At 40.8% G+C, this 27214-nt stretch overlaps 1 protein-coding gene across 1 annotated transcript; it reads left to right on the forward strand.

Moving 5' to 3' along the window:
* dnm3b (dynamin 3b) lies at positions 1-27191 on the forward strand. The gene is given in 23 exon segments (XM_042497342.1): positions 1-288; positions 1179-1535; positions 4332-4405; positions 4605-4711; positions 4714-4756; positions 7455-7658; positions 9742-9840; positions 10049-10209; positions 10580-10722; positions 10913-11048; positions 12479-12546; positions 13249-13387; positions 13542-13628; positions 14106-14176; positions 14375-14429; positions 16492-16605; positions 21761-21870; positions 22486-22514; positions 22517-22599; positions 23572-23736; positions 23943-24175; positions 24915-25088; positions 26502-27191. Coding segments are annotated over 22 exon segments (2499 nt in total). The 5' UTR covers positions 1-288; positions 1179-1374; the 3' UTR covers positions 26545-27191.
* Positions 27192-27214: the final 23 nt, after the last annotated feature.

A 27214-nucleotide genomic window follows, 5' to 3' on the forward strand; every position in this document is an offset into this window, starting at 1 on the left:
CAGCTTCGCAATTACACCGAGAGGAGAGAGGGGGGAAAAATGATTAATCTGTCAAAGGCGAATTTGTGTTCGGGATGACACCGCTCTGACATTCAACCGACCGGAACGAAGCTCACAGACGAGCACAATTAAATGCACAGGAAATTGACATCAAGCCGATGTAGCAGGTGGCGCTTGTATAATCGTCCGGGGTCTTGTCACTTGTCTTTGCTGCCTGATCTGCGCGTCGTTTCAGCACCGGACAGCGACCGGGACCATCGGACGCTGAAAAGGGAATCCTGAGGCGGGGTAAGCTCACAACAACACAGTTATCACCATCATGTATTCACAAGACGCTATTTTATATTGTATATCAGCGTGCTTGTGATTGCAGCGAATGATGCATTGTTTTGCTTTAATTACGCGTCATTCGTGTGTGATTTTTGGAGCCTGGAGCGCATTGGTCTGTTCATATGGAGCCTATGGAGCCCCACGCACCAAATGCCCTTCAAAATGCTTCGTGCTGCTCGCTATGTGTGTGTTTGTGTGAGTGCAGAGAGAGAGAGAGGGAGAGAGGTTATGGTGGTTGTGGTAAGCAACTGCGCAATTGTCTGTACAGTGGCGTAAGGTAGTTGCGACGGGCCCTGGTGCACACTATTATGATGGGCCCTAGTGCACGCTATTGTGCACATATCGTTTCGTCACATGATCAAATAGCGACTTGACATTGGACACCAACGTGCATATTACCCAGCAATCATCACTGCATATCTGTATGGCAAAATCTGTAAAAATGCCATACAAAACAAGAAATTATTTGTTTAATTCCATTGTTTTCTTGTGTTGTGTATGAAGAATATGTATCATATTTTGTTATAGATTTCTAATGACTATTTTACAAAAAACAAAAAGAAAACAATGACAGAGTTAGAGTTGCTTTTTGAGGGCAATTATAGCAAAGACTTACTGTACTTATTTAATGGTGGTCTTTTGAATATAGCGTTATTACTATGAGGAAGCTTGTTTTAGTATTCTCATTTTCTATTCAACATATTGTTGGAGCCCCCCCCCCCCCCCCCTCACCTCATGGGCCCCAGTGCAACCACACTGCCTGCACTGTCTATATTTACGCCCCTGTGTCTGTCCCTGTCTGTTCATATCTCTTTTCTGCACCTCTCTCTCTCCTTTTGCTTCCACAGTCGGTCCGACCCTCGCTTGGCTCGGGGCAATGCGCGGCTAGATGACTTCACTACATCAACAAGCACCGCGGTATCCTGGACTAATATAGCAGCGCCACATCCCCCCTCCTCCTCCTCCACCACCTCCTCCTCCTCTTCCTCCTCTCTCTCTCTCACTTCCATTCGCTGATCCTGAGTCCATCCGTCTAAAGGCACCATGGGAAACCGTGGCATGGAGGACCTGATCCCGCTGGTCAACAAGCTGCAGGATGCCTTCAGCTCCATCGGCCAGGCCTGCAACCTGGACCTGCCGCAGATCGCTGTAGTAGGCGGGCAGAGTGCAGGGAAGAGCTCCGTGCTGGAGAACTTTGTAGGCAGGTAAAGTTGACCACCAGAAATAGGATAATCCCTGCTCCGGTTAACCTTGAGGATGACATAAGAGGCCTATGGGGCCAATCTCTCTGTGCAGAGTTCAAACAATCTCTCCCCCAAGCTTTAAGTCACTGCTGCTGCACCTTGTGATGAGTTATGTTCTGTGCAGTGTATATTTTTTCAAACACACAACACTGTCTTGTGGCTACTGGCAGAGAAGGGGAGCAGTATTTGGGTTACAGCAGCACCATGGGGAGTTCAGCCCAATCAGCAGCAACTGCAGTCCTTCACAGTCCTAGAAATATCTGTACAGTTCCCAAGCATCCTTTGGAAGGCATTAATATGCCAGTGACCCCTTAAAGGTCCAGGATTTAGGGGGATATATTAGCCAAAATGGAATATAATATAATGTAATACATATTTGTCTTTAGTGTATAATCGCCTGAAAATAAGAATCTTTGTGTTTTCATTACCTTTTTTCATTTTTATTTACATTGGTAGCGAGTCTTCATCCATGGACCCAGCTATGTTGCACCGCTATGTTTCTACAGTAGCCCAGAACAGACAAACCAAACACTGGCTTTGGATAGGGCCTTAATCTTACACACTGTTCTTTTAAAAAAAAAATTACAAAAAATTACAGTCTCATTTTGTGAATGCAGATTGTAGAGACACATTGATGCATTTTAAAACACCTTCCTACTGTAGGAAGCTCCCACTCCTGAAATCACATGAATATTCAGTATCTCGCCCTGGATTTTGGTTATCTCAACAAACATATTATGAGCAGATGAATTGATTTTCTTTTAATGTAAGTATCAAGCCATTCCCAACCAAGAGTGTGGTACTGTTCATCACTTCCATTGTTAAAAGTTGGGTAGGAAACATGGCCATGTCTCACAAAAACTGCCCCACAGCTACTATGTGATGTGTTTTGTTTGCTTCAAGAAGCTTATTTGTTTCCTTCTCAGTAATATGGCACTATTCTGTCATAGAGAAAATGCATTTCATAATTTCAGAATTTTTCAAAAAGTTAACTCTCTAAATTGGTTCATTTACAGTAGTGTTTCTTTTGCAATGCAGTATCTGTACCAGTCGATATAACATGTAGCAAATTAAAGAGTCACTCCAATGATTTCACATGTGAAGGTCAGTATAGTTACCATGGAGAACAATACTCAGCCTGTGAATCCAGCTGTTTAATGTTATCTGTTGCTCTGGAGGGAGCTGATGATACTGTTACTTATGATGTCATCAGAGTTACTTGAATTAGACAACAAATATTTGACGGAAAAAAAAAAATGTCTTATGAATATAATATAATATAATTTAATGTAATATAATTTAAATTCTGGCATTGAGTTTGTTTGAGAGTTTGGTATGTTTAAAGGTCCCATATGTCATTTTCGGGTTCATACTTGGATTTGGGTTTTCTACTAAAACATGTTTACATTCGTTAATGTTCAAAAAACGCATATATTTTTTTAATATTGTCTGCCTGACTATATATCTGTAGTCACCCTCTGTCTAAAATGCTGCCTCAAAAGGCCTGTCCAAAAAAAAGCCCCGTCTTCTCTGATTGGTCAGTGTTTTTGGGTTGTTTACATCTGCGCTCTCAGAGTCTCTGAACCCTCATTTTAACCAGGATATGACTGTAATGTCACTGCATCGTCAGTTTCTACTTTTATATAGAAGAGTTGTGAAATCACAAATTCACCTATGTCCTGATTAATCATTTAAAGGCACAGTTTCTTAATACAGACTGTGCTCTCTATGGACTGAGCATTTTGAAACATTCACAGTATTTACATAGCACCTACACCTGCTTTATAATTATTAATGGAAATAGCTGGGGTTTTTTTTACAATGTGGGAAATTAAAATGAAGGGTGCTATTGAATTGTGTTATGGGAAATGTAAGATGCAGTGTTTTGGGAACTTGACTTATCATAGGGACTAAAAATCAGAAAGTCTTGGCCTCTTTTGCTTCAATTTCGACCACTGTTTTTTTTCAATCTGTTGCTTACAAGTCCCCCAAATCTGTGCAAGTGCAAAGCTGCATTAGCAAGATTGCCTTCAGTGTGACCAAACCGGTTCTTTCTTGTGTCGTTTTAGCATGCATGTGTGCATTCCCAGATGGATGCATTGATTTTGTCCTGTTCCATCCTTCATTGAGAGTCGTGATGCTGAGTAATGGTCCATCTGTCTAGAAACTGGCTAAGCACAGCGCTGAATGGACAAGTAGTGGGCTCGTCTTTTTTTTAAACCCATCCCACTTGAGGGAGCTCCGAGGGTCGATATGTGCTAATAAGGTTTTTACGGAACAGACCTTTATCCTAGGAGATGGTTGTGATGGCTGTCAGGTGTTTGGCGTGCTCATACGTACACGCTCACACACATAAAACAAGTTGGTGTGGAACCCCTCAGGAAATGGCAAAGTCATCGTTTTTAAATGAGAGAGCTCCTTGTCAGTGAAGCAGCTCTTCATTTCGACCTGTTGTTTATCAGGTCAGATTGTTCTGTGCTGTCGGAGCACTTAGTTGCAGCAGCAGGAACTGAAAGTACAGGAGGTGCGGCCCCTATTTCACTTCATTTATTGAATCAATGTGCAGTGTACCATATTAGTGATGTTCAAGGGTCTATAGTAGCTGGCATGCTATAATTATAATACATTTGCCCTTCAAGAGTTCAAAGAAAGAAAGCCTCAAGATGAAGATATCATTAAGACCCCAAGAGTCTTTGATAAATGTTTTCATTGGCTGCGATGTGATGTAATGAATTATGATTGACTGTCTTTTCTCAGGGACTTTCTGCCCCGTGGATCTGGTATTGTCACCCGCAGGCCCCTGGTCCTGCAGCTTATCAGCGCCACTGCAGGTGGGCGCACTTACACACCCACACATGCTAGCATGCACATACACACACACAAATGCTGCCTCCCCCTCTCCCCTTGTTAAATTGTGCTGTTTTTTTCCTCCTGGCTTTTTTCCTTCTCACACTGGCATTATTTTTTCTCTAAGACACATGCAGCACACAGCCTCCTCTAATCCCTGCTATATATTCTTCATCCTCTCAGAATGGGCTGAATTCCTTCATTGCAAAGGGAAGAAGTTCACAGACTTCGATGAGGTTCGCCAAGAAATCGAGGCGGAGACAGACCGTGTCACGGGGGCCAACAAAGGCATATCTCTCCGGTCCCCATCAACCTGCGGGTTTACTCCCCTCACGGTATGATGCTAGACCTTTCTTTTACTGTCAATTAACAGCACATGATGACACTTTTTAAATCAAGCGTGCAAGCTGTGAGTGTGTGTCATAAACCTTAAGCCCTTTGTATTATTAGCTGGGCAGAAAATGTTAAAAACTTGGTCATGAGAAAACAAAGAATAGGTTCAGCCAGCAAAATTATTATGAATAAACTTATATGTTGTTAAAGGGGTTAAAAGGAGGCAGTCAAACAGCTCCTTGTTAATATGGCTAAATATGGGTTACGCATACATTATACTGATGTCCTTGTTAGGTGAATGCGGTCTTTTATAACCAAAACCTTGAAATGAAGTGAATTCAGATTCCTGGACTAATTAATTGAGCTTTCTACCATCTTTATTCCTCTACTAACGTAAATGGTTTGGAATTAGCTCATATTTTTTATGTTTTCTAGTTGAAAACTGACAGCATGTACACTAAATATCCAAGGACATTGGAATTACATACTGAAATGCTAAGAGAAATATGACCTTAAATGCTTCAACATATTAAACTAAGAACTGGAAAGGATTTTATCCTATTGGTGAAAAACCCCACCAATCAGATGTATAAATATATATATATATATATATATATATATATATATATATATATATATGATATGAATGAAGAGTTTTCGTAGCTTTCTAATGATTTCTACAGTATTTTTGGCAATTTTGATCCAGGGGGTGGTTACACCAGCTGTGAGTAAAAGCAAATGTTGGCAAGTGTGGTTAAGTGATTATCAAATGGAGATTTACGCATCAGTGAATTAAAACAAATTTCATCATACAAACTGTAACATATGTCATCACCAAAGCTGCACCCCCTTTTGCGAGACAGAAACACACTGTCGCATAAAGATAAAAACAGGAAAATGCTGCTGTGTAGCAGGTTTAGGTTTTCACACTTAGATCTGAGGCACATAAAGATAAGTGAATATTCACTGTCATTGCTGTAAATGGCTAAATGATGCTGGTGGCAGTTAGTGACAGATAGCTCGAGTAGGAGGCTGCTGCAGTTCAGTTATACAGCACAGCGTCTCAGACTGTTGTCTGCACCTAAATCTTAGCCTGTAGATCAATGAGCTGGCTGTTCACAGGTTGGTTATTTACAGACAAAATGTAGCAGAATAAAACCTAATGATTCAATCAAATATGTGGATATTTCTGGATTAGCAATATCTGGCCGCTGTGTTGGGCCATTGAGCCATTTGGATTTGGAAGACTGAACGGAGCATGGTGGTGATCAACCTTAACTGTTTAAGGTATTGCAAATGCTCAGGTGCAAACAAGGTCTCAAAACAATTATTAGATTTATCTATACAACAAATCAAACTCCAAAGGGGTCATTTAATGCCCTTTTTTGCCTTCACCTCTGTGTTTTCGTAGAAGTACAGACTAAAGATCAGTGGAATTTATTGTAATGTGCTGTTTAATAAGTGCCTTATGCTAAATGGCGTTCTATGTCTCTCCAGCTCTGTGATAAAAATGCATAAACGTGAAATATAAGTGTAGTAACGGTACACACTTTATGGGGGTATTTCATAAATGCCAGATGCATAGAACGCTACATGGTGTATTGTACTTATCTGACAGCACATTGCAATAAATTGCGCCATTCTGTGTGCAGGTTTTTTAATGAAAACCTGACTGGTGAAGGCGAACAATCAAACTTTTAAATGACCCCTTTGGCATTTGATATAAAACAAATGTTTGTTTAACAAGTTAATTCATTTTATATTATATTATTTTATCATTCATACAAACATTTTAAAATCCAAACACACGTCAGATTGCCCTGACATCAATCGGATCTATGGATTTCTATCAGCCAGTAAGGGGCAGGGCCTAAACATTTTGGGAAATATGTGCTGGTCTGGTCTTTTTTTTTTTGTGACTTTATATTCACACTAACCTGCTGCCAGTTTTGGCTAACTGATGTGGTGCCTGGCTAATGGAACCCACTGAGGAAACATGCTAGCTAAGCTAACCTGTTTATTAGCGAAGAGAAGAAAAGGTAACTAATATGGTCAACATATCTGACTAAACTAGATCAACATGCTGTTTAAACTGGGCAGATTTTAATAACCTCGAACTTTAAAATGTTATGCCAACGCCGTTATCTTAAATAGACAAATGTTGCTTAAGTTTACGTTACCATAGTCCTGCTAATCTGCTTTAATACTAGCTGAAAAAAAACAGCTAAACGATACCTATATTTACAATGAATTGTTAGTTAACTAGGTTCATAACATAGCTTGTCCCACTAAAACTCATCACTAATATTGACACAAACTAGGATATTTAGTCATAGGTGCAGGCAGACTGTAGCCCAATGACTAGTTTGAAACTAGTCAGTGGTTGCCAGGATCTTAGAAAAGACCCAGATTTGATAAAAAGTTTACAAAAGGCTAGTGCAACCAAATCCTGCACTTCCATTATTAGTTTATAATCGACTGCATGATATTAATATAAAGATATTTTGGGCAAACAGCTAAAAGCTTCAGCTTCATAGTTTTTCTATTTTTCTTGCTGTAGGGGGCAAAGTTCAAATTACAGGGGATCATCTCAGCTAAAATAGCAGCATAAAGGAAGTAATGAAGATCCCCTTTCAATAACAATAGGGCCACAGAAAATTCATATAGGCACAGTTACTTTATTGCATTCTGTCTGTGCAGTGCTGAACCTGACTCTCATCGACCTGCCGGGGATCACTAAGGTGCCGGTCGGAGATCAGCCCGTGGACATCGAGCAGCAGATCAGGGAAATGATCATGCAGTTCATCACCAGAGAGAGCTGCTTGATCCTGGCCGTCACTCCCGCCAACACTGACTTGGCCAACTCTGACGCTCTTAAACTGGCAAAGGACGTTGATCCACAGGGTAAGGCGGCCGCATTTAAAGGATAATGAGAGTAAAGAAGGCGGTAGGAGAGACGTAGTAAGAGAAAGGTGGACTCGTGGTTAGTGAGAACAACCTGAACAAGACATGGAGTCTCCATCAGCTGCAGCCAGGGACGATGCTCAGTGTCTGACCTTGTTCTCTGACCTCTCTGAATTGGGAAACAGAAGTTCCCTGCAGGGATCGATCAAGTGTCATGTTATTATTAGAAAGGAGGGGCTGAGAGAAGGGGAAAATGGAGGATAAGGAGGACATTAAAAGATAAATGAGGAGAAGTAAGGAGAGAGAGGAGGAAGAAAATCAAAAAGAGATAGGTGGAGTTAAGGAAACACATATGAGGTGATGCTAAAGAAAAAAGATGCTGGAAGTGGGATACTGAGGAAGGGTAAGAAAGGAATCAGCTTAATTGAATGTTCAAAGAGTCTGACCTTCAGACAGGAGAGGGAGACACAGGAGAGGAGGATAAATTAGCTGGGAATAGGAGGACTTGGACAAAGTGACCTTGTGCAAGGGAAGAATAATACCAGACCAGGAGTGTGAGGTGAAAGTATACAGAAGGGAACAGGGAGAGATGGGATGCTAACAGTCAAAGATGCTTAGGATGACATAGCAGAATTAAATAAAGAAGAAGAAAGAAGTGGAGAAGAGGGACTGAATAAAGGAGAGGAAAAGCAGGACATCTTCAAAGTCCTCATTTTGCTGGAACAGCTGTTCAAAAAAAAAAAAAGAATTTGCATTGAGAGAAAACAGAAAACACTGACATTTAAGAAACACTGCATGGCATGTGTTGTATTTTTAGTGAACCCAAAAGATTATGAAAATGGATCCCCTAAAAGAGCCGTATGTTGGACATGGAACTTCGGCTTCTTGCTTTCGGCACCCGTGTTGAGCAGTCAGACTGTTCACGCTTGATGTGCCATGGCCCCGAGCTCTGTGGCAGGCTGACGATCTGCAGCACTAAATACTCAATTATGAACAACATAAAGGATATATTACATGTGATATACATGATGTGACCGCGATAATGATAAAATATGCATCCAGTGCTCCCACAATGCTTGTCAGTTGTGTCTAAACACAGAGGGAGGGGGCAGACACAAAGAGACAGACAGGCACACAGAAATGCACACACACACTCAGACACACAGACACAGATACACAACCAGAGACACACAAGCAAGCAGTGACAGAGAGACAGGGGCAGAGCTCTCTGTGTGATAAGAAAGGAGCAGAGAAGGAGAATCACTGCTGACCAGCACAGAGAATTGCGCTCCTGGTGTGAATGAACAGGCGACTGCTGACGTGCGGTGCCGTGTGGCAATTAACATATCAGGATGCTTAAACATCCAGTGTGAAACCAGCGTTATGGGGCATTCAGAACCTAAATATAGCAGCAATCAACCATTTACTATGAAAAGATATAGAAAAGCATGACACCTATAACCCTTCAGTCATGTATGCTAGTCAAACGGAGGTCTATTAATTCCTATGAGAACCTCCTCGAGGCATAAGATTTCAGACATACCATATGCAGTGTGCCACAGGAAAACAAATTAGCTAACAGACTGATAAATATGATAACCCTTTCCCACTACAACTAGGGCATGCAGGTGGGTTTTTCAAACACGAGTAAACCTGCTAAAATTGGCTATAGACTACTTTCCAGCTGCCAAGAGGAGACCCGTGAACAGGACGCTGCAGCCATGCAGCAGACGAGTTTGCCTTGTTGTGCAGTGGGAATGAGGCTTAATACAGCTCCATTCGCAGGGTTCCTACACATTTAAAAACTTTTCCATGACTTTTAAAGGACCCATAATAATAGAAGAAAAAAATACAGACTCACTGTGGAAAAGAGTGTTAACACCATTAGCTTTGTCAGCATTGTTGCAACCGTTAGCTGTTAGCTGCCAGGTCATCCACTTCCATGATGAAAGCCATGCACAGACAACCCGAACTCAGACTGATAGATGTGCTCTGAATGTGGCATATATCTCCTTTAAACATTCAAAAAGCATTTCTAAATTTCTGTCACATCCTTCCCCCCTCTTTTTGACTCCTTTTGTAGGTTTGAGAACTATTGGAGTAATCACCAAACTGGATTTGATGGACGAGGGCACAGATGCCCGAGATGTTCTGGAGAACAAGTTGCTGCCGCTGCGAAGAGGTGTGTGTGCCAGCCAGTTTCACTTCGGCTCTTGTACTCACTCTTTCTCTTGTAACTGTTCACTCTCAGATTCTCTAACCTGCTTTCTTAATCACAGCGTCCAATAACTGTCCTTGTTCTACCTTCTTTCACCTCCACTGCTTATTTATCTCCTGGGATTGCGATTCATTGTTTCTCTCAATTTGTGTCTTTGTTTATTTATTCGCAGGTTATATTGGAGTGGTGAATCGCAGTCAGAAGGACATTGATGGAAAGAAAGATATCAAGGCAGCTTTGGAGGCTGAGAGGAAGTTCTTCTTTTCACACTCATCATACAGGCACATGGCTGATAAAATGGGCACCCCACGACTGCAGAAAGTGCTCAACGAGGTGATCATAGATTTACTCCCGTTGCATTCCCACAAAGCACTTTACATAATTAATAAGAGGGCGGCCTTTTTTTTTTTTCACTTCCATTGTACGGCACATCAGTGTGGGTGCTACAAGACTGTCAGTAGGTGGGAAATGTGTTCAATCTTTCTAGTTCAGCTCCTAATAATTTATAGTTTCACTCAGACAGGCATTCCACATTTTCTCTGCATTTTTACGCTATGAATGTCACATATTCTACAATTACAGTGAAATGTACAGTCTTAATGGTTAAATCACTGTACAGCCAAAATGCCAATAAAATAATCTATCAATTGATGCTCCTGTGTGATTATAAGTTGTTTCATTTTCCTGCTTTGTGTCTCCACAGCAATTGACCAACCACATCCGGGACACCCTGCCAGCTTTCCGCAGCAAGCTGCAGTCCCAGCTGTTGGCTTTAGACAAGGAGGCTGAGGAATACCGGGGATACCGACCTGATGACCCATCTCGCAAAACCAAGCAGCTGTTGCAGTCAGTGCCCCATTTTTCTCACAAGAGCTTTTACATTAGATTTAGTTCATAAAATGAAGTATCCTGAAAAATATCTAACTGCCAAAGAGAGAAATACATTCTTTCACAGGCACCTATTGCTCAGAAGCTTTAATTTTAGATGTCAAAAGCTGGTCTTTTATTTAGCATATTTATTTCATCATTATTTCAGGATGGTGCAGCAGTTCTCAGTGGATTTTGAGAAAAGGATCGAGGGCTCAGGAGACCAGGTGGACACAGTGGAGCTTTCCGGTGGAGCGAAAATCAACCGCATCTTTCATGAGCGTTTCCCCTTTGAGCTGGTCAAGGTGACATGTTGCACATAGAAGGAGATGATGACGTGGTAACAAAACAGCTGGGGAGAAATAATTTAACTGTTTCAAATACAAATGGCAACCCAATCGCCAGAGAAAATGTTGGCATTGTATGTTTCTGCAAACCACAGATATGTTACATTTGCGCGTTATTATATAGCAGATTTATTGAAATTTAATGTTCCAACAATGCTGTGGTTAACTTGAAGCTAAGTTTAGGCACATAAACTAATGGGTTATTGTTAGGAAAATGTCATGTTTTAGCTTAAAATACCCAATTTTGGTGGCACGAATCACCCACACTTGATGCCCAAAAATCTGTTGGAAAAACAGTAATGAGTCGCCACAAAACACCCACGTTTGGTGGCTAAAAAGCCGGAAAAACAGTGATGGGTCTCCAGAAAGCACATATTGATGGCTAAAGAGCTGCATATAAAAACAGCCATGGGTTGCTACAAAACCTGTCATCCATGTTTGGTGGCTTAAAAGCTGATGGAAAAACAGCCACAGGTAGCTACAAAACAACCAAAAAGCTGCTGAAAAAAAACAGAAACAGACTATTAAATCATAACCATTTTTTTGTCTTTGGTCACAAACAGCGGTGACACGCCATCCAACATGATCTCCAAAGCCCACTGACAAAGTCAGCTCATACACTACGTTATTTTAGAAATGATATGATACTTATGAAACCCTCAATGTGTGTGCAGTGTGTATTTACCCTCATCTGTTGTTTGCAGAATCGTACAATGCCAACATTTTTTTCTGGTGACTGGGCTCACAAATGGCCTTTTTGTTTTTTCATTTTAAAGATTTGTTGGCTTAAAGTGGTCACTTTTTGAATATACTGAGTCTTCACTGAAATCCCACCATGAGTCATTTTTACTGTGCAATTGAAACTCTTCTCAGGTTGCTAAAACTCCCAAATTCCCATAAAAATACAGAGTTCATTGTCCTCAATGAGAGCAATGGCAGTGAGTCATCTGCCTGTTATTCTGCCTTGTTCAAAGATACGCTCATCTCTAGAAAATTCCTGATACAAAGGAAAATGTCCAGGGAACAGTGAAATAATAACATCCCCAGTAGATGTTTTTTCTTCTCATTTTAAGATGATTATGTCTCAAAAGCTGAATATAAAACTAAATGACACATTTTGCAGTCTATTTACACCTTTCTTGTTTCCTCCCCACTCCTTGTCACACTGTAAAATGACCACTTACATTCTCTCTTCAGTGGTTTTCTCTTGCGTGATCTCTAAATAGCTTCACTATTATCAATACATGTTTAATCTCATAGTACAATGCACTATTTTCTCTCTCTTTTTTCTCTACCATGCTGTCTCTTCATGCTGTGTCTCATCTTTTACAGTTTTGCAACTCTACTCTGTAGCCGCTGTCTAAATTCCTCCTCTCTGTTCCCCTCAGATGGAGTGTGATGAGAAGGAGATGCGTCGCGAGATTAGTTATGCTATCAAGAACATCCACGGTATCAGGTGGGGATTTGTCTACCAAATTAAATGTGTGATTTCTGAAATATTTTTTTATTTCACATTCTCCTTGCAAATGTACCAGTATCAGTTTTGTTTCCCCAAAGCACACAATTCCTCCAAATATTTGAAATATACTAATCAGTGAAGCTCTCACTCTTGTCTTTCTGCCTTCTAGCATTATAAAAGTATAATTACATCCATTCAAAGCTGGAAAAAAAGTCACATATACAAATGTTAATGTGGAGAACATCATAACAGATTAAAAAAAAGATGCATGTTTGCATTTGGCTTGCAGACAATCTAAAAATACGTGATTTGGACAGGAATTTATGAAGAAGGGAGGAGCATGATGTCTTTCTTTCTCTTTTCATGTTGTGTGCAGGCGTTCTGTGTGTTTCTATTTTGGTTCAGCAGCGGTTAGCCACCACAACCAAAAGAATTGCCACCCAAGCGAGAAATGTAACATTTAAAGAAAAAACAAATTTTAGCATGATTTCCCTCCAAAAACAATAGCAGGTCAAACATCAACTGTTGTTTAGCTCATCAGTAAAAGGTTTTGCACTGGCCCCTGTACTTGTTATTGCAATGACAGACTGTACACGGCACAAAGAATCAATATTGCTTGAGTCAAAAATGTAACAGAAAAGAGAAACCAGTTCTCATCACAATTGTACCCTTTTTTCTCCTCCTCTTGATGGGTTTCAGGACTGGACTTTTCACCCCGGACATGGCGTTTGAGGCTATTGTGAAGAAGCAGGTCATAAAGCTAAAGGAGCCTTGTGTCAAGTGTGTGGACATGGTCATCCAGGAGCTGATAAACACTGTGCGCCAGTGCTCCACCAAGGTAACTAGTGGTTTATGGGGGTTTGAATTTTTGGGGAACATAGGGAGGAACAAAAGGAAAGCTCACTGTTTTCAGTTTGTTTCTGAGTTTTTATAATTAGTTTTCCCACATTCATGATGTAGAGTGAGTGCTAAGCTGTGCGATGTGTTTGCAGCTGGAATGCTTCCCCATGCTCCGCGAGGAAACTGAGAGAATTGTGACTTCTCATATCCGAGACAGAGAGAGTCGTGCCAAGGACCAGGTAACACTCATTAGTTTGCAGTTACGACCATACGTGTCTGTTTTTGAGGGAAGGCCTGTGACATGTATATCTGTTACTGGAATGTTATGGAATCACAAACAAGGTAACAATTATGCAGATAATTACACTAAACACTGTAAATACATATACGGTTAAACATATAATAATACATTTAAAAAAGTAGTTTTGGGGAATCAGTTTATTTGAAGAAGATCACTCTCATGTCTTGTATAGGGCTTGAACATCTATGTTCATCGAATCACAATGCATCTATATGTCATAGAGCTACTGATACTGTGCATCCTGCATTATACTTTTTTACTCAAAGATGATCGTTTTCATATCATTATTGTTATCCTGGTGGTACGGTGGTGTAGTGGCTAGCACTGTTGCATCAACCCTCAAACAAGGTTCAGATCCTGGATGGGGGCCTTTACTAATGACTCACTTCATGTTGACTGTTCTGTGTTGTTTCAGGTTCTGCTGTTGATAGACATCCAGCTCTCTTACATCAACACTAACCACGAAGACTTCATTGGCTTTGCTAAGTAAAGAATTCATCTATCTATTTGCTTGCCTCCATTATTTATGAATGACCATGTCAGGCTGGTCAAAAACAAATATTTAGAAGATCTCCTTTTCCTCTGTCATGTTTTTTCTCCTTCTCTCTCCTCTACATTCACCCCCCCCCCCCCCATCGTCCCGTCTCTCCTGCTGTCTCTGTTTTGTTGTTTTCTCCACTGCAGTGCGCAGCAGAGGAGCAGTCAGACTAATAAGAGCCAGAGTTCAGCAGGAAATCAGGTGAGCATTTGTCATGTCTCGTATGTCACACATAAACAGAGGGAGCACAAGGTCAAGGGAGTACTGCACACCCACACAGCAGCAGGATGGCTACTGCAGAGAAAAGAGAGAGATGCTGAAATGAAAGAGATGAGATCCTCTTTCGCTTTAGTACATCTTTTACATAGCACACATTTTCTGTTATATACATTTTAGCCTTATGTTTCTTCTTGTTATGATTTTATATTTTAGTCATGCATGGTGTATTATGTTTAGCGGGGCACCAGTTGTGTACAGTGGTTTGTTTGCTTCTTTGGTTTTATGATTTTATCTCAGTAAAAGAATCACATTGGGTTCTATTACTGTATGCCACCATCATCACTGGTGTTGTTGTTGAGACATTTCCCTTTGTTTGAACCCCTCCTGTGTCATCAAGGTGCCACTTTGCATTTCATCCCCATCCCTTAGTGAGAATCTCAGCTGCCCTCTTATGGGTGTCTGTTGGTGAGTATCGCTCATTGTGGGTTATGGTTTGCAATGTCATTTTGTGCCTGCAGTAACACTTCTGCCCATTGTGTGGTGCTCTCCAGCACCGATGCTTCATAACAAACTGTTTTCCACTTGACGATCCAGAATGGCAAATTGCCTGCTGGGCAAATTCATTTTCTTAAAGACAAGTTGCACTAGAAAAGTTGCCATTTTTTTAGTGCCACAAGGTTTCTTAATCCCCCACATTCCTTCCTGTTGCAGGCCTCCTCTCCTCCCGCATCAGGCCTGATTGTAAGAGTTTACTCTCTAACCGTTTACTCTCTAACACCCCCTCCACCCACCAACGTCCACAGACTACAGGGGGTTGCCAACTTTACAGCACTGTGCAAGAGTCTTAGGCCACCTTAAACTTTGTTATTTTAGCAAGGTTATAATGATAATGCACATTTATTTCTCAGTAGTCTACTAAAATACAACCACAACATACAGGAAATATGTATACAGAATTGAAAATGCAAATATTTCAGAATAAAGCCACTTAAACGGGGCTAAAGTTGTTAAGTATTTAGTGTGACCTCCCTTTCCACTTAGCATATCTTGAACTCTCTTGGGCAGACAATATGAGATTTACAATACTAATCTAATGATTTATTTACACCAGGCTGCATTCAAGACATGTCCAAAGCTCAATATTGATTGTCTGAGCTACCTTTTGTTATGGTTGTACGATTCCTGAAGAAGCCATTTCATTTTGACTTTTTGGTGTTGTAATGCTTTGTACATCTTCTCTGTATTCTTTGTTTGTTTCTTAACATATAGACTGAGAAATATATATATATACACAGTATATCCTTACTGCAATATTGCTAAAACATCAAATCTATGGTGGCCTAAGACTTAAAGTATCTCTAAGACTTTTAAAGTATCTTTAGTGAGACTAAAAGAATTTCTTTTAGTTTCCTGCCATGAATACAGGGACAGCACAACCCTCTAATGATTGCCTATCACAGAACGGCTTTGTAATGATTTGGGTAACCTCCTTAGTGAGTCTTAGGCGGTGCAAGACTGACAGTAATCTAACCTAATAATCACTTGGCACTGTGCCTGCAGGCCTGTTTATGTAGGGCTTGTGGGGTTAATACACCTGACACAGTCCCCACACACACACACACACACACAGACAGACAGACACACACATGTGTTTGTGTGTTCGAAAGCACTTAACACAATGGTCACTTAACAAGCTAACACTGGCCTCTGCTTGTGGTGTTGTAAACACGGTTCCTTGAATGAGACTGCACTGACACACGGTCACATGCTCGGCTCGCAGTGAGTCACAAAGACACGACGACACACCTAACCTGACCTTCACACACACATCTCATCGCAAGTCATGCACTGATTATCTGCGCAGATTAATTTGGGCTAGCTTTAGCCATGATGTTTCGTGTGGATTTGTTTTAGAAGCAAGTGAGTTTTTTTTGTCAGAATTATTACGGATGAAGACTCATCCTCTTGTTTTTGTTTTATTTTATTAACATTTTTTTTACATATTACAACAAATTCTGACTTTCTGACCTCACCTTCCCCGTAGGTCATTCGCAAAGGCTGGTTGACCATCAACAACATCAGCATCATGAAGGGTGGAGCCAAGGAGTACTGGTTTGTGCTGACTGCTGAGAGCCTCTCCTGGTTCAAGGATGATGAGGTGAGTTTAACGTGAAATAGACGTTAAAGCATCCTCAGCTTCTGTACTTTGATGTATTTCTCAAGAAAACAAAATATTTGAACTGGACAAGGATTTAAATCAAATCCTTTGCATTTCATCAGGCCACTAAAAAGTGGGCGGGTTTATAGTTAAGTGGCGCGACAGCGGACTTCTGGCTCCGCAGACACCTCCGTCAGTGTCAGATCAGAATAAGGACGAGGGAGTCATGAATGAATGAATGAATGAGTTAGATGAAAGAATTTGACCTTGGCCACATTTTGGAAATGAAAAAGTTTGATTTTTGAAAAGTGGGTGTGTTATAACAGTGAGGCCTTGATGGCTACACAGAGGTAAGGTTAAATTAGCTAGCGACAGCATGCTACATCAGTTTGTCTTCGTTTCCCCAAAATGCCACGGTTACAGGCCGCAGACTGGAGTATATTGACTTTGAGGACAGTGGTATCTGTGACAGCTTCATATTATGTGCAAGGCGGTGAATAGTGGACTGTCTCAGCCACTAATGTTACATGAAACGTGATGGGCTTCATCTCTCTCTTCCTGACAGATACTGCTATAACTGTCAGTTAAAGTTGTAGATTGATTAATGGGTGGATGTCGTAATATTATATGTTTAAATTGGCTGGTACTAGTAAAATCACTCTTCATGTAAAAGGGGTCACTTAATTCACACTTTTTTCACGTGACTTCTTCAGCTTTACAAAGCTTTTTAGTGTCTCTAGGAACTTAAGTTGTTTAGTTCAGTCTCGCCACTTTCATACAGCAGGCAGACACAGTTAACTCCAGCAGGAGTTTTAGCGGCTAAAGAGACAGATATTTCCCACAGGAGCTCGATGGTTAGCAGTCTTGTCCCTGTTTCATATTTCTTATGCTTTTTAATTGATATTTAGGACTTTGATGTTTAGATCAAGATGAGGATCCAATGAGGGCAGGGTGGTTTATGAGGCAACAGATGCCTCGGTACAGATGTGCAAAAGGCCCCACCAACTGCTGTTTTTTTAAATATTTGTGTCTCTTTGCTGTTGGCCAGATATAAATGAATGTCTGTAAGGTGAAAGGTCAAATATTCTTAATATATTTTTAACTCTCTTTTAACTCTTTGAAACCTGTAGTGACATCACTTTTTAGTGCTGCTTTCAGATGCATTTCATGAGTTTTTAAACCTTTAAACCCTGAGCAAATTGGTGTGATTTTGTTTCAAAAACTGTGGGGGAAAAAAGTTAATAAGCACCTTGATAAGAAAAGTTCCACAAATTGGAAGAAATTAATAGATTTAGAAAGTGATTTTTCAAAAAGCTGGGGTAAAATGTCTAGGGAAAAAAAGGAAAAAAGCTAGGGAAAAACCTAATTAAAAATAACAATTAAACATTTAAAATTATGTTACAGAATCATTGGTATCATTTAAGCACTTTTTAAAACTTCCCCTTTCTTTGGTTGTTTGGTTTGTCAGTTTTTTTCAATTTTATTTTTATTTATTTACTTATTTCTACTAATTTTCCAGTTAATTTTCTTATACTTTTTAATCATTTCTTGCTAATGTTTGGGTCATTTCTTCTTTCTTTACTCATTGCCTTTCCAAATATTTAGAAAAGAAATCAAGCCAGCTTGCCCAAGATTTAAAGGGTTTATTCAAATATATTGCAAAAAAAAAATCAACCAGGACTCATTGATGAAAGTCTGATATTATGCAGAATGAAACCAGCAATTAACATCATACACACAAACGGTGGATAAATGACTCAGATCTTTGGTTATTTTTTGAAAAAGCAGTATTTTTATTATATTTTTATCGTTCATATTTCATCAGAAAGAGCAACAACAGCATACTAATTTCAGAGAACACCGTTTGCACCTCTCTGCATCAGCAGGATGCAGCAGTTGGTCCGTCCTGCTGGCTTATTTGGCGGGCTGATGTCTATCTGCCTGTCTGTGCCTGCTGTACAGGTTGCAGGATATTCTGCACAGCAAGTGTAGATAGGCAGACACACTGCAACTCCTTCAGCCAGTTGGTGTTGTAGCTGCATTATTTGTTTATCGGACCTCGTTTAGTCTCTTGCCAGCGTGCAGTTTCAAGACGGATACACAGAGCAGAATTTAGATTTGTGAAAAAGGACAAGCTGATAGAGACAATAGTGTTCTTTCCAGTCTGGAGTGTAAAATACATTTTTATATATGGGTCCATTTTAATTAAGGTCTCTTTGTGAGCATTTGGCCTTTTGTTGCAGAGTCACCCTGATGCAGCCGTTCATTGTATGAATTACGTATGTGAAGAGTTTGGCCATTTTGGTCGTTCACTCTTTTCCATTCATCTTTCCCTTTGTGTTTCCCTTCTTTTCTCTTCCTTCCTTCCTTCCCCACCTCTTTCCACTGGGATTTGCTTCTTTTACTTCAAATTTGGACCAGTCCCAAAATCCCAACCAAATGTTCGCTCACAGACACCCAAAATATATGGACACTCACTCAGTCCTCAGACAGCACATGGGCCGCACAGCACTGAGACTACAGATTGTCATTTGATACGTTAGTGTGGTAATGTAGGAAATTATAGACTCTGCTGGCTTCACCTTGTATATTTCTGTTTTACACCCCGTGAACTTTCTATAGTTGCATGAACGTGCACACGTGCGGATGCGCACACACTCGCACGCCCTCCTCCCTCTCTTGGTGCGGTTGGCAGTTACTTTGGAACTGCTCGCATTCTTGGCAGGAAAATCACACGTTTTTAATCCAAACATCGGCCTCCAATGTTTCACGAGAGAGAAACCTCTCTATTAAAAATCAATATCCCCCCGTTTCGGTTTCTGACTTTTAACTTGATATCACTTCCTGACACTGAGTCACTGTTTCGGCTTGCTCTAACGCAAATGTTTCACATGCAACAGTGAAAAAGTTGCACGTCCGCTCTTAGACATTTCATCACAAACCAACAACACAAGAGCTTACCTAAAGAAATGGTCACCCTGTGTGTACATATATTCTCTGTGAACTGGGGCTTTTTGCTGGTGAATTTCTTGCATTACCCTGAACACTTTTCCTACCAGCTTTTTGCAGTTATTTGACACCGAGGCAATCTAGTTTACATCCTTTGCCTTAAGTCTTCAGCTCCATTTTGACCACCCACTGAAATAGCTTCACTGGAGGTGTCTGACTGTATTTTCAAACTGCACTTGATTGATTGGCCCCCGTTCCTTTGGCCTGTGTTAGATGCTTTGCAGCCACATTCGCTCCTCCCCCTTCCAGTGGACCACATCTTCATCAAGAGGCTTGCAGCCTGCACACTTACTCATTCATGCTATAAATTATGTGAGCTCGCTATTTTGTGAGTACATCTTTTATCGTTCCGGCTCAAACTTTAGTTTCTTTTTCACACCTCAGTTTTTCACAGCAAGTTGTCAAATGTGCAGTTAGTGTTGAAAACTGGTGATGTATGTTTATTCCAAAAAGAAGTGAAAGTGAAGTGGTGAGTGTTAGAATGCACTTAGGACAAAATACAGATCACATACAGATTATAAATTGATTAAAAAAAGCAAAAGGTGAGAAGGAAGGAAGAGAAACAAAAAACACATCTCGGAGAGCTGAAACGCCAACAGAGAGAGCGACACAGAAAGACAGACTGACAGAAGAGGGTCCATGCCCAGTCTAACCAATGTGCAGACTACTGTACACCAGTATGATAATGAACAGGTAGTCTGAACACTGGGTGGACGGAGCTGGAGTTAAGAGCCAGGCCTTGTGCGCTGTTCTCCAGATGCTTGCGGGGCGGCTCTGCCCTCCCTTCGCCCCCTCTCCATTTTGGCAGTAAGGATCCCGTCTATCGAAAACCCCCTCAAAACTGCCATTCGCCTCATCCGTGTTTGCCGCCTTCCCCTGGCCTTTTTGGTGCACGTCTCTTGGCGTGTTTATTTGTTTTGGTAGACGTTTGAGCTCTGGGTCCCCTCGCGGTCCGTTTTGGTCACGCCGGCCATGAAGAGTATCCAGCCTTGACGTGGCATATTCGCTCAGACGACTGGGACAGACTGGCTGCACGTTCAGGGAGGGGATATTACAAAAAAGAGGGAAAGAGAGAGACGAAGGGGGGAGCAAGTGAGTGAGGAAGGGAGAGGAAGAGAGAGGAAGAGGGAGGGGACACGTGTGACCATATATGGGCTGTAGTGACCCCTTGGGGGATACAACGCAGAAGAGTCTGCAGAGTTTCTTTTCTTCTCTTCTTTCCTCATCCTCTTTAATTCTTACCTGCGACCATCTACCACCTCTTTCCGGACCTTCAGACCAGATGTGGGCTTTCTTCTGCAAATCTTTTGCAAATCCACTTTAGCGCTTCTTCTTCTGGGTCTCTCCTCCTCCTTTGCCTGCCGTCTCTTTAACTTCTCCCTCCTTTCCTGGTTCTCTGTGTGCTGCTAAGCACTACCAGATGTTGAGTTTTAACGCCAGGCTGTCATTTAATCTCTCCCTCTCTCACTCTCTCTCCCTCCTTCTTTAAAAAAAAAAAAATCAGGCAGGAAGTGGGCCCCTCTGGAATGGAAAGAAAAAATATTGAGAAAATATAGAGGGGGAGGGATAAAAGAAAAAAAGACAGAGTTAAGAAAGATGGAGGCTAGGATGAAGAGTGAAAATGAAGAGCAGAGTTCCTTCAGCATCCGTCACAGGCTCCTGCGTATGTGTCACAGCTGTGCTCAAGCTTCTACCTCAAAGGATGAACATTGTGTTTGAGCACTGGACCTCCAGCGCTCACATACGTCCACGTTTTTCCCCATCTCACTCCGTTTACTCAGCCTATGGCTACCAGCTCAAAACGCACCGTGAAGAACGACTGTGTCTTGACCCACACTGTAATGACTTCCACATGTGCTCTCCTTCTCTCTTTTCTTTCTCTGTTTCTGCCCCCCCTCCCCTTCTCCACCCCCCCGACCTACCTCCCACTCTCATTTCTCCCCCATTCCTCCTCCCTCCTGTCACCCCCCTTTCTCTCTCCTCACCCCCTCTCTGCCTCTTTAAAAACCCGATTTCACCTTTCTTTTATGAACGTATTCTTACACAATCTTGCGCCAATCTCATTGCACAAGAGTTCAGGAAAACGACAAATTGCATCAGTCATAAAAGCGCTCAGGTCCATACCTTCTGTTTTCCTCGTCCGCAGGAGAAAGAGAAGAAGTACATGCTCCCTCTGGACAACCTGAAGGTCCGCGATGTGGAGAAGAGTTTCATGTCCAGCAAGCACATATTCTGTATTTTCAATACAGAGTTAAGGTCAGCTCTTAACATTTGAATTTCTACTTAAGTGCAAATTTAAGAAAGACTTTTGACAGCAATCACATGCAGTATATGGGGTTAGAGAGCTCAAGGCCTGTGTGCTGGAGCAATGGCCAAAATATGTTTTTGGATTATGTGTTTTGCACAGTATGCATGCATGAATGTATGAACGATGCAGGCCGGTCCAAACTGGAACTATTTCTAATTGATCTACAGCTCAGTTTATGAGGTTTTTTGTTTATAACTTGTGTGTTTGATAATCACACAGAAGTGCAAAATAAGTGTTTACAATACCAAACCTGACCTTTGAGTAACTGGTGCAGAACATCCTGCAAAACGCTTCATGGTAATTCAGTTTCTTCATCCTTCTTGACTAGAAACCCAAAAAAGGGTTAAACAAAATATCCCCCATGGAAGGAGGCACATAACCTAATACTATCAATACTTCCAGATGTCAGAGTTTATATCTTTTTGTTGAGATCTTATTGTAACAATGGAGCATTGTCTACATGTTTTTCTTTTTATTTATTCATTCACAGATAATTTAGATGATGAAATTGTGCATTTTTATTCAATTAAACGCAAATTAATATAATTTCTGGTGGTGTTTAGGAATGTGTACAAGGACAATCGCACTCTGGAGTGGCCTGTGACTCTCAGGATGATGTGGACAGCTGGAAATCTTCTCTCCTACGTGCCGGTGTCTATCCTGAGAAAGTCACTACGGTTAGAAAACTCATCATTTACCACTAAATCAGTCCATCACTGCCTGAGTGACTGTTTCTTAGCTTTGGTTTCCCTTTTATGTCTGATATCTGTCAAGTTTATAATTACAGTTTATAGTTTTGCTGCTGCTTAAACTTTTAACAATATCTGCTGCAGTGACATTACTGCTCTTGCTGTATTACTCTCTGCACAAAAACGCTTCCTGCTCCAGCTTGTCAAATCCAAGCAGTGCTCTTGTAAAGGAAATAGGAGGTTGAATTAATGTTAGGCCTAAAACACACCTTTGATTAATTAAGGGACTAAATACAAACCCCCTTTTACTAGTTCTGCCTTATTATGCACCCAGATTATGCACCATTTAGTCAGGTGCACTTGTGACAGACATTATAAATCATTTAAAAAGGGCCCTTACACTTTACAGTGCACATGCCATTTTTTCAGAAAAAAACCCTGTATTAAATTGTCAGATTCATAAAACGCACCAAATGTCTTTTGTAAATGTAGGTCTCTTTCTTCTTATTGTCTCTCTTTTCCCTGTTTAAACAGGGTTTCCGGTGCATCCTTAAAATGACTTAAAAGGCATTTAAATTAGTAATTTAAAAATAGGGCCTTGATTGGTATTAAAATGTCTTAAGTCAGTCTATCTAATGTCTTAAAAATACTAAGAAATTGGAAGTAGGATTTTTGTGAATTGCTTTTTCTGACACCTGTGCTGTAAAATCTCAAAATAAATGGTAAAAAAACCCCAAGAAGCACTAATTTGCCGCTTGCCTCTTGTATTAACATCACCAAAAAGAAATGGTTTGAGTTGTGATAAAGATCTGGCTGTTAAGGAGTTATTTTATTTTAGGAGTTATTTCAATTTTGGCCTTAAATGTCATTTTGAGTGACTTTTAAAAAAAAGTCTTAAATTCCACTTGTCATAAGCTGTAGGAACCTTGTTGAAAGTACTTCTTCTTTCTCCCTCTGCAGGTTGAGAGTGAGACTACCACTGCCACAGATAACTTCTCCATGGATCCTCAGCTGGAGCGTAAAGTGGAAACCATTCGTAACCTGGTGGACTCCTACATGGCTATTGTCAACAAGTGCATCCGGGACCTCATGCCTAAGACCATCATGCATCTCATGATCAACAATGTGAGAAAACATAAGCAAGATGTTCATTTATGTGGGGCCATAAAGATGACTTTCCTCTGTTTTTGTTCAAGAGTCGACTGCTTTTAATTATATTGCATGATAACCTCTGAGAGAAAAAAATGACCATCAGAAGGCCTGTAATTTTTCTTCGTTTTCCCGATTCTGATTCTGACTCATCATCCTGCACGGCCTCTTCCTGCCACCAGGTGAAGGATTTCATCAATGCTGAGCTGCTGGCCCAGCTGTACTCTGCAGGCGACCAGAACACCCTGATGGACGAGTCCCAGGAGCAGGCCCAGAGAAGGGATGAGGTGCTGAGGACCCACCAGGCCCTGAAGGAGGCCCTGGCCATCATCGGGGACATCTCCACCTCCACCATCACCACCCCCATGCCTCCGCCTGTTGACAACTCCTGGTTGGGAGGATCCACTGGTCGCAGGTAAAGTTACCAGAATTAAACCAGTGGTGAAATGTAACTAACTACATTTAATCAAGTACTGTGCTCAAGTACACATTTCAGGTATTTTTACTTTATTTGAGTCTTTTCTTTTCATCCCACTTTCTACTTTCCTTCCGCTACATTTCAGAGTGAAATATTGTACTTTTTACTGCACCACATTTATCTGAAAGGTTTAGTTAATGGTAACTTTACAAATTAAGATTTTCTTTAAAAAGACAAGGAGAGTGTGTGAAATCTGATTTTTTTTTTACAAATTAAACTACCCAATAGTTTATACAAGTAAAGCTGAAATGATTAGTCTGTTAATTAATTAGCTGATTGACAAAAATTAATAGGCAACAATTTTAATAGACATTTGTGGATTTATTCTTTTTGTTTTTTTTTTGTTTTTTGTTTTCTTTTTTTGAGTTCTGAGTTTTTGGGTATTTTACATTTTTCTGAACTGGTACTTTGGTAATTATTTGAATAAATATTTAAGTCATTTTCTTTTTTGTAATACTTTTGAATTTTAATTGATTTTTTTTAGATTTTTCTGAATAGGGTACTTTTACTTTTCATACATTAAGGAAATTTTCCTGAATATACTTACCTACTTATACTTGAGTAACATTTCTAACTTGAGACTTTTATTTATAGTATTTTCACACCATGTATTAGTACTTTTACTTGGGTAAATTATCTGAATATGTCCTCCGCCACTGTCCTTTACCTTCTCCAGGTCTCCTCCGGCCAGCCCCACTGCCCCCAGGAGGATGTCTTCAGGCCAGCGTCCGACTCCCCGAGGGGCCCCACCACCACCAAACCGTCCAGGACCCCTGGGGCCCTTCAATAACAGTGCTGACAGCCCTCAGGCCCCTAGCCGTCCTAACAGGGCCCCTCCTAGCATCCCCAGGTAAGTGTGAACTTCACATAACTTATCTGTCGGATGTCTTTATGAGGGTAAAGATGATTAAGGCCTCCACATGTGCACGGCTGAGTCCTGCATCGGTCAGATTTTTTTAAACGAACTCCCAAACTGCACACCACACCCACCCTGCCACCTGGACATATCTCAGCCCAGCCTGCCGACACGAGATCCACAGCCTGATCCAAAACTGCAAATCCTATTATAACCACGCGCTGTTCAAATACTTCAGCTGAGCAGCACGTTTAAAGTGATAATTCTGGGACATTTTATACTTGTGAAACTGAGATATTATATTTTTAAATAGAGATAATTCAGGATTATCATGATAGTAAGCAGCTCTTCTCCACGGTTAACTTGCCTGTAACACACCTGATGAAGCGGCTCTCATTTTTCAGCTGAAGCAGACGATAAAGCCGACACACAAAGTCAACAGTCAGAAGATAGAAATGTTTAAACATTCAATTAAATTATTATTTTTATCATTTTATTATAAAATATTTATCACCGAACACCTGCAATCTGACCTGCACATTTCTTTTTATCCACCCACAATCGAACCCACATAAAATTAAGACAAAATACCACAGGCTGAATCAGAATCACCTTTTTTGTGAGTCACCCACTAGGTAATGGTGGCAAGCACTATCTGCTAGCTAAAAACTGAATTTTTTCCTGTCTACACATCAGCACTGACAATTTCTGAAAATCTTCACAGAGTTTTATAAAACGTCCATTTTCAGTGAGCTAAAACGCAGTTTGGATGTAGATGAAAGGCAAAAATGCATAGAAATAACTACGTTTTCAAATATACCCGTGTACACAGTACCAGACTGAGCACATCTGGCACTCGAGACAAGCCCCACTTTCTTCTTCTTCTTTTTCCTCTTCTTCTTTTTCATCTCCTTCTTCTTACTGTTATTATTATTACTATTATTAATGTTATTATTAATTTGTATTACATTCATTACAAACAAGAACAAGAGCTAATGAGAAATCAGCACAAATAAACAACTTAGTTAACAAGCAATAATAACAGAAAGACAAACAATAAAAAAATATTGTATGTGCAATTTTTTTCTTTTTCTTGAACTTTGTTACGGTTTAACCTTTTCATTTTCTTTTACTCTTCGCACTTTTTACACTCATTTTTTAGAATTTCCAAATGTACCAACTACTCATTTTTGTTTTTTAATAATATTCAAACTGGTAATTTTGACTGGTTGTGAAACATTGTAGAGGTTTTAGACTGTCAAACATAGCACAGAGGACTGAAGACTAACCTCTCTTTTCTCGTCTCCTTTTTTCTTCTGCACTGTTCTCTTTTTCTTACCCATTCTCTTTTGGAAACTCTTATCTCACACTTTTCCTTGTACACTCTCCTGTACTCTTCGACCCAAGCCGGCGGCCTCCACCATCTCCTACAAGACAAGCCCCACCATAAACATCTAAATGGGTCCCTCATACATTTTATCTCCCTCCCTCAACCACTCCATCCCACCTCTATTAGCCATGGCTCTGCCGTCCTGGTCTCTTCTTAGTGCAGACACTGAAGTCTTTGACCCCTCGACCCTCAATTTCCTGCCAGGTGACGATGTCCATATATCTATGTACAGTATGGTACTTGTCTTGTGGTGTATGTGTATGTGCGCTTGTTGCTCGCCTGTGGTCCAGGTTTGCTTAGCAGATCCACTACCGAGTATCAGTCCCTGGAGCCTCTACCCTCCCCCTCCTCACAAACCCCTCACCGAGTCAGCCACCACCCCCCCCACCTGCTGCTTCTACATGAAAATACGCTCAGCAGTCGTACTGCCCTACTCATCCCAAAATGCAGCATGGCACATAAGCTGCTTTTATTGCATGGGAGTGTGTGTATGTAGAGTGTGTGCGTGTGTTTCGTGTGTAAGGGGGAGGGACTAATTTGCCTATATGTAGGCTGGGTTTAATTTAGTATTGTATTAATTTATTGTATAATGCCCCCTTCAGTGTTAATTATCAGCTTAATGTTCTCTTAGGAACACAAGTTGTATCTTAGTATGTGTGTGTACGTGCGTGTTTTGTGCGCGAGTAACTTTGTGTATGAGTGTGTGTGTGTGTGTGTGTGTGTGTGTGTG

Source organism: Plectropomus leopardus, chromosome 12 (genome assembly GCF_008729295.1).
Source record: "Plectropomus leopardus isolate mb chromosome 12, YSFRI_Pleo_2.0, whole genome shotgun sequence".
NCBI classification, from domain to species: domain Eukaryota; kingdom Metazoa; phylum Chordata; class Actinopteri; order Perciformes; family Serranidae; genus Plectropomus; species Plectropomus leopardus.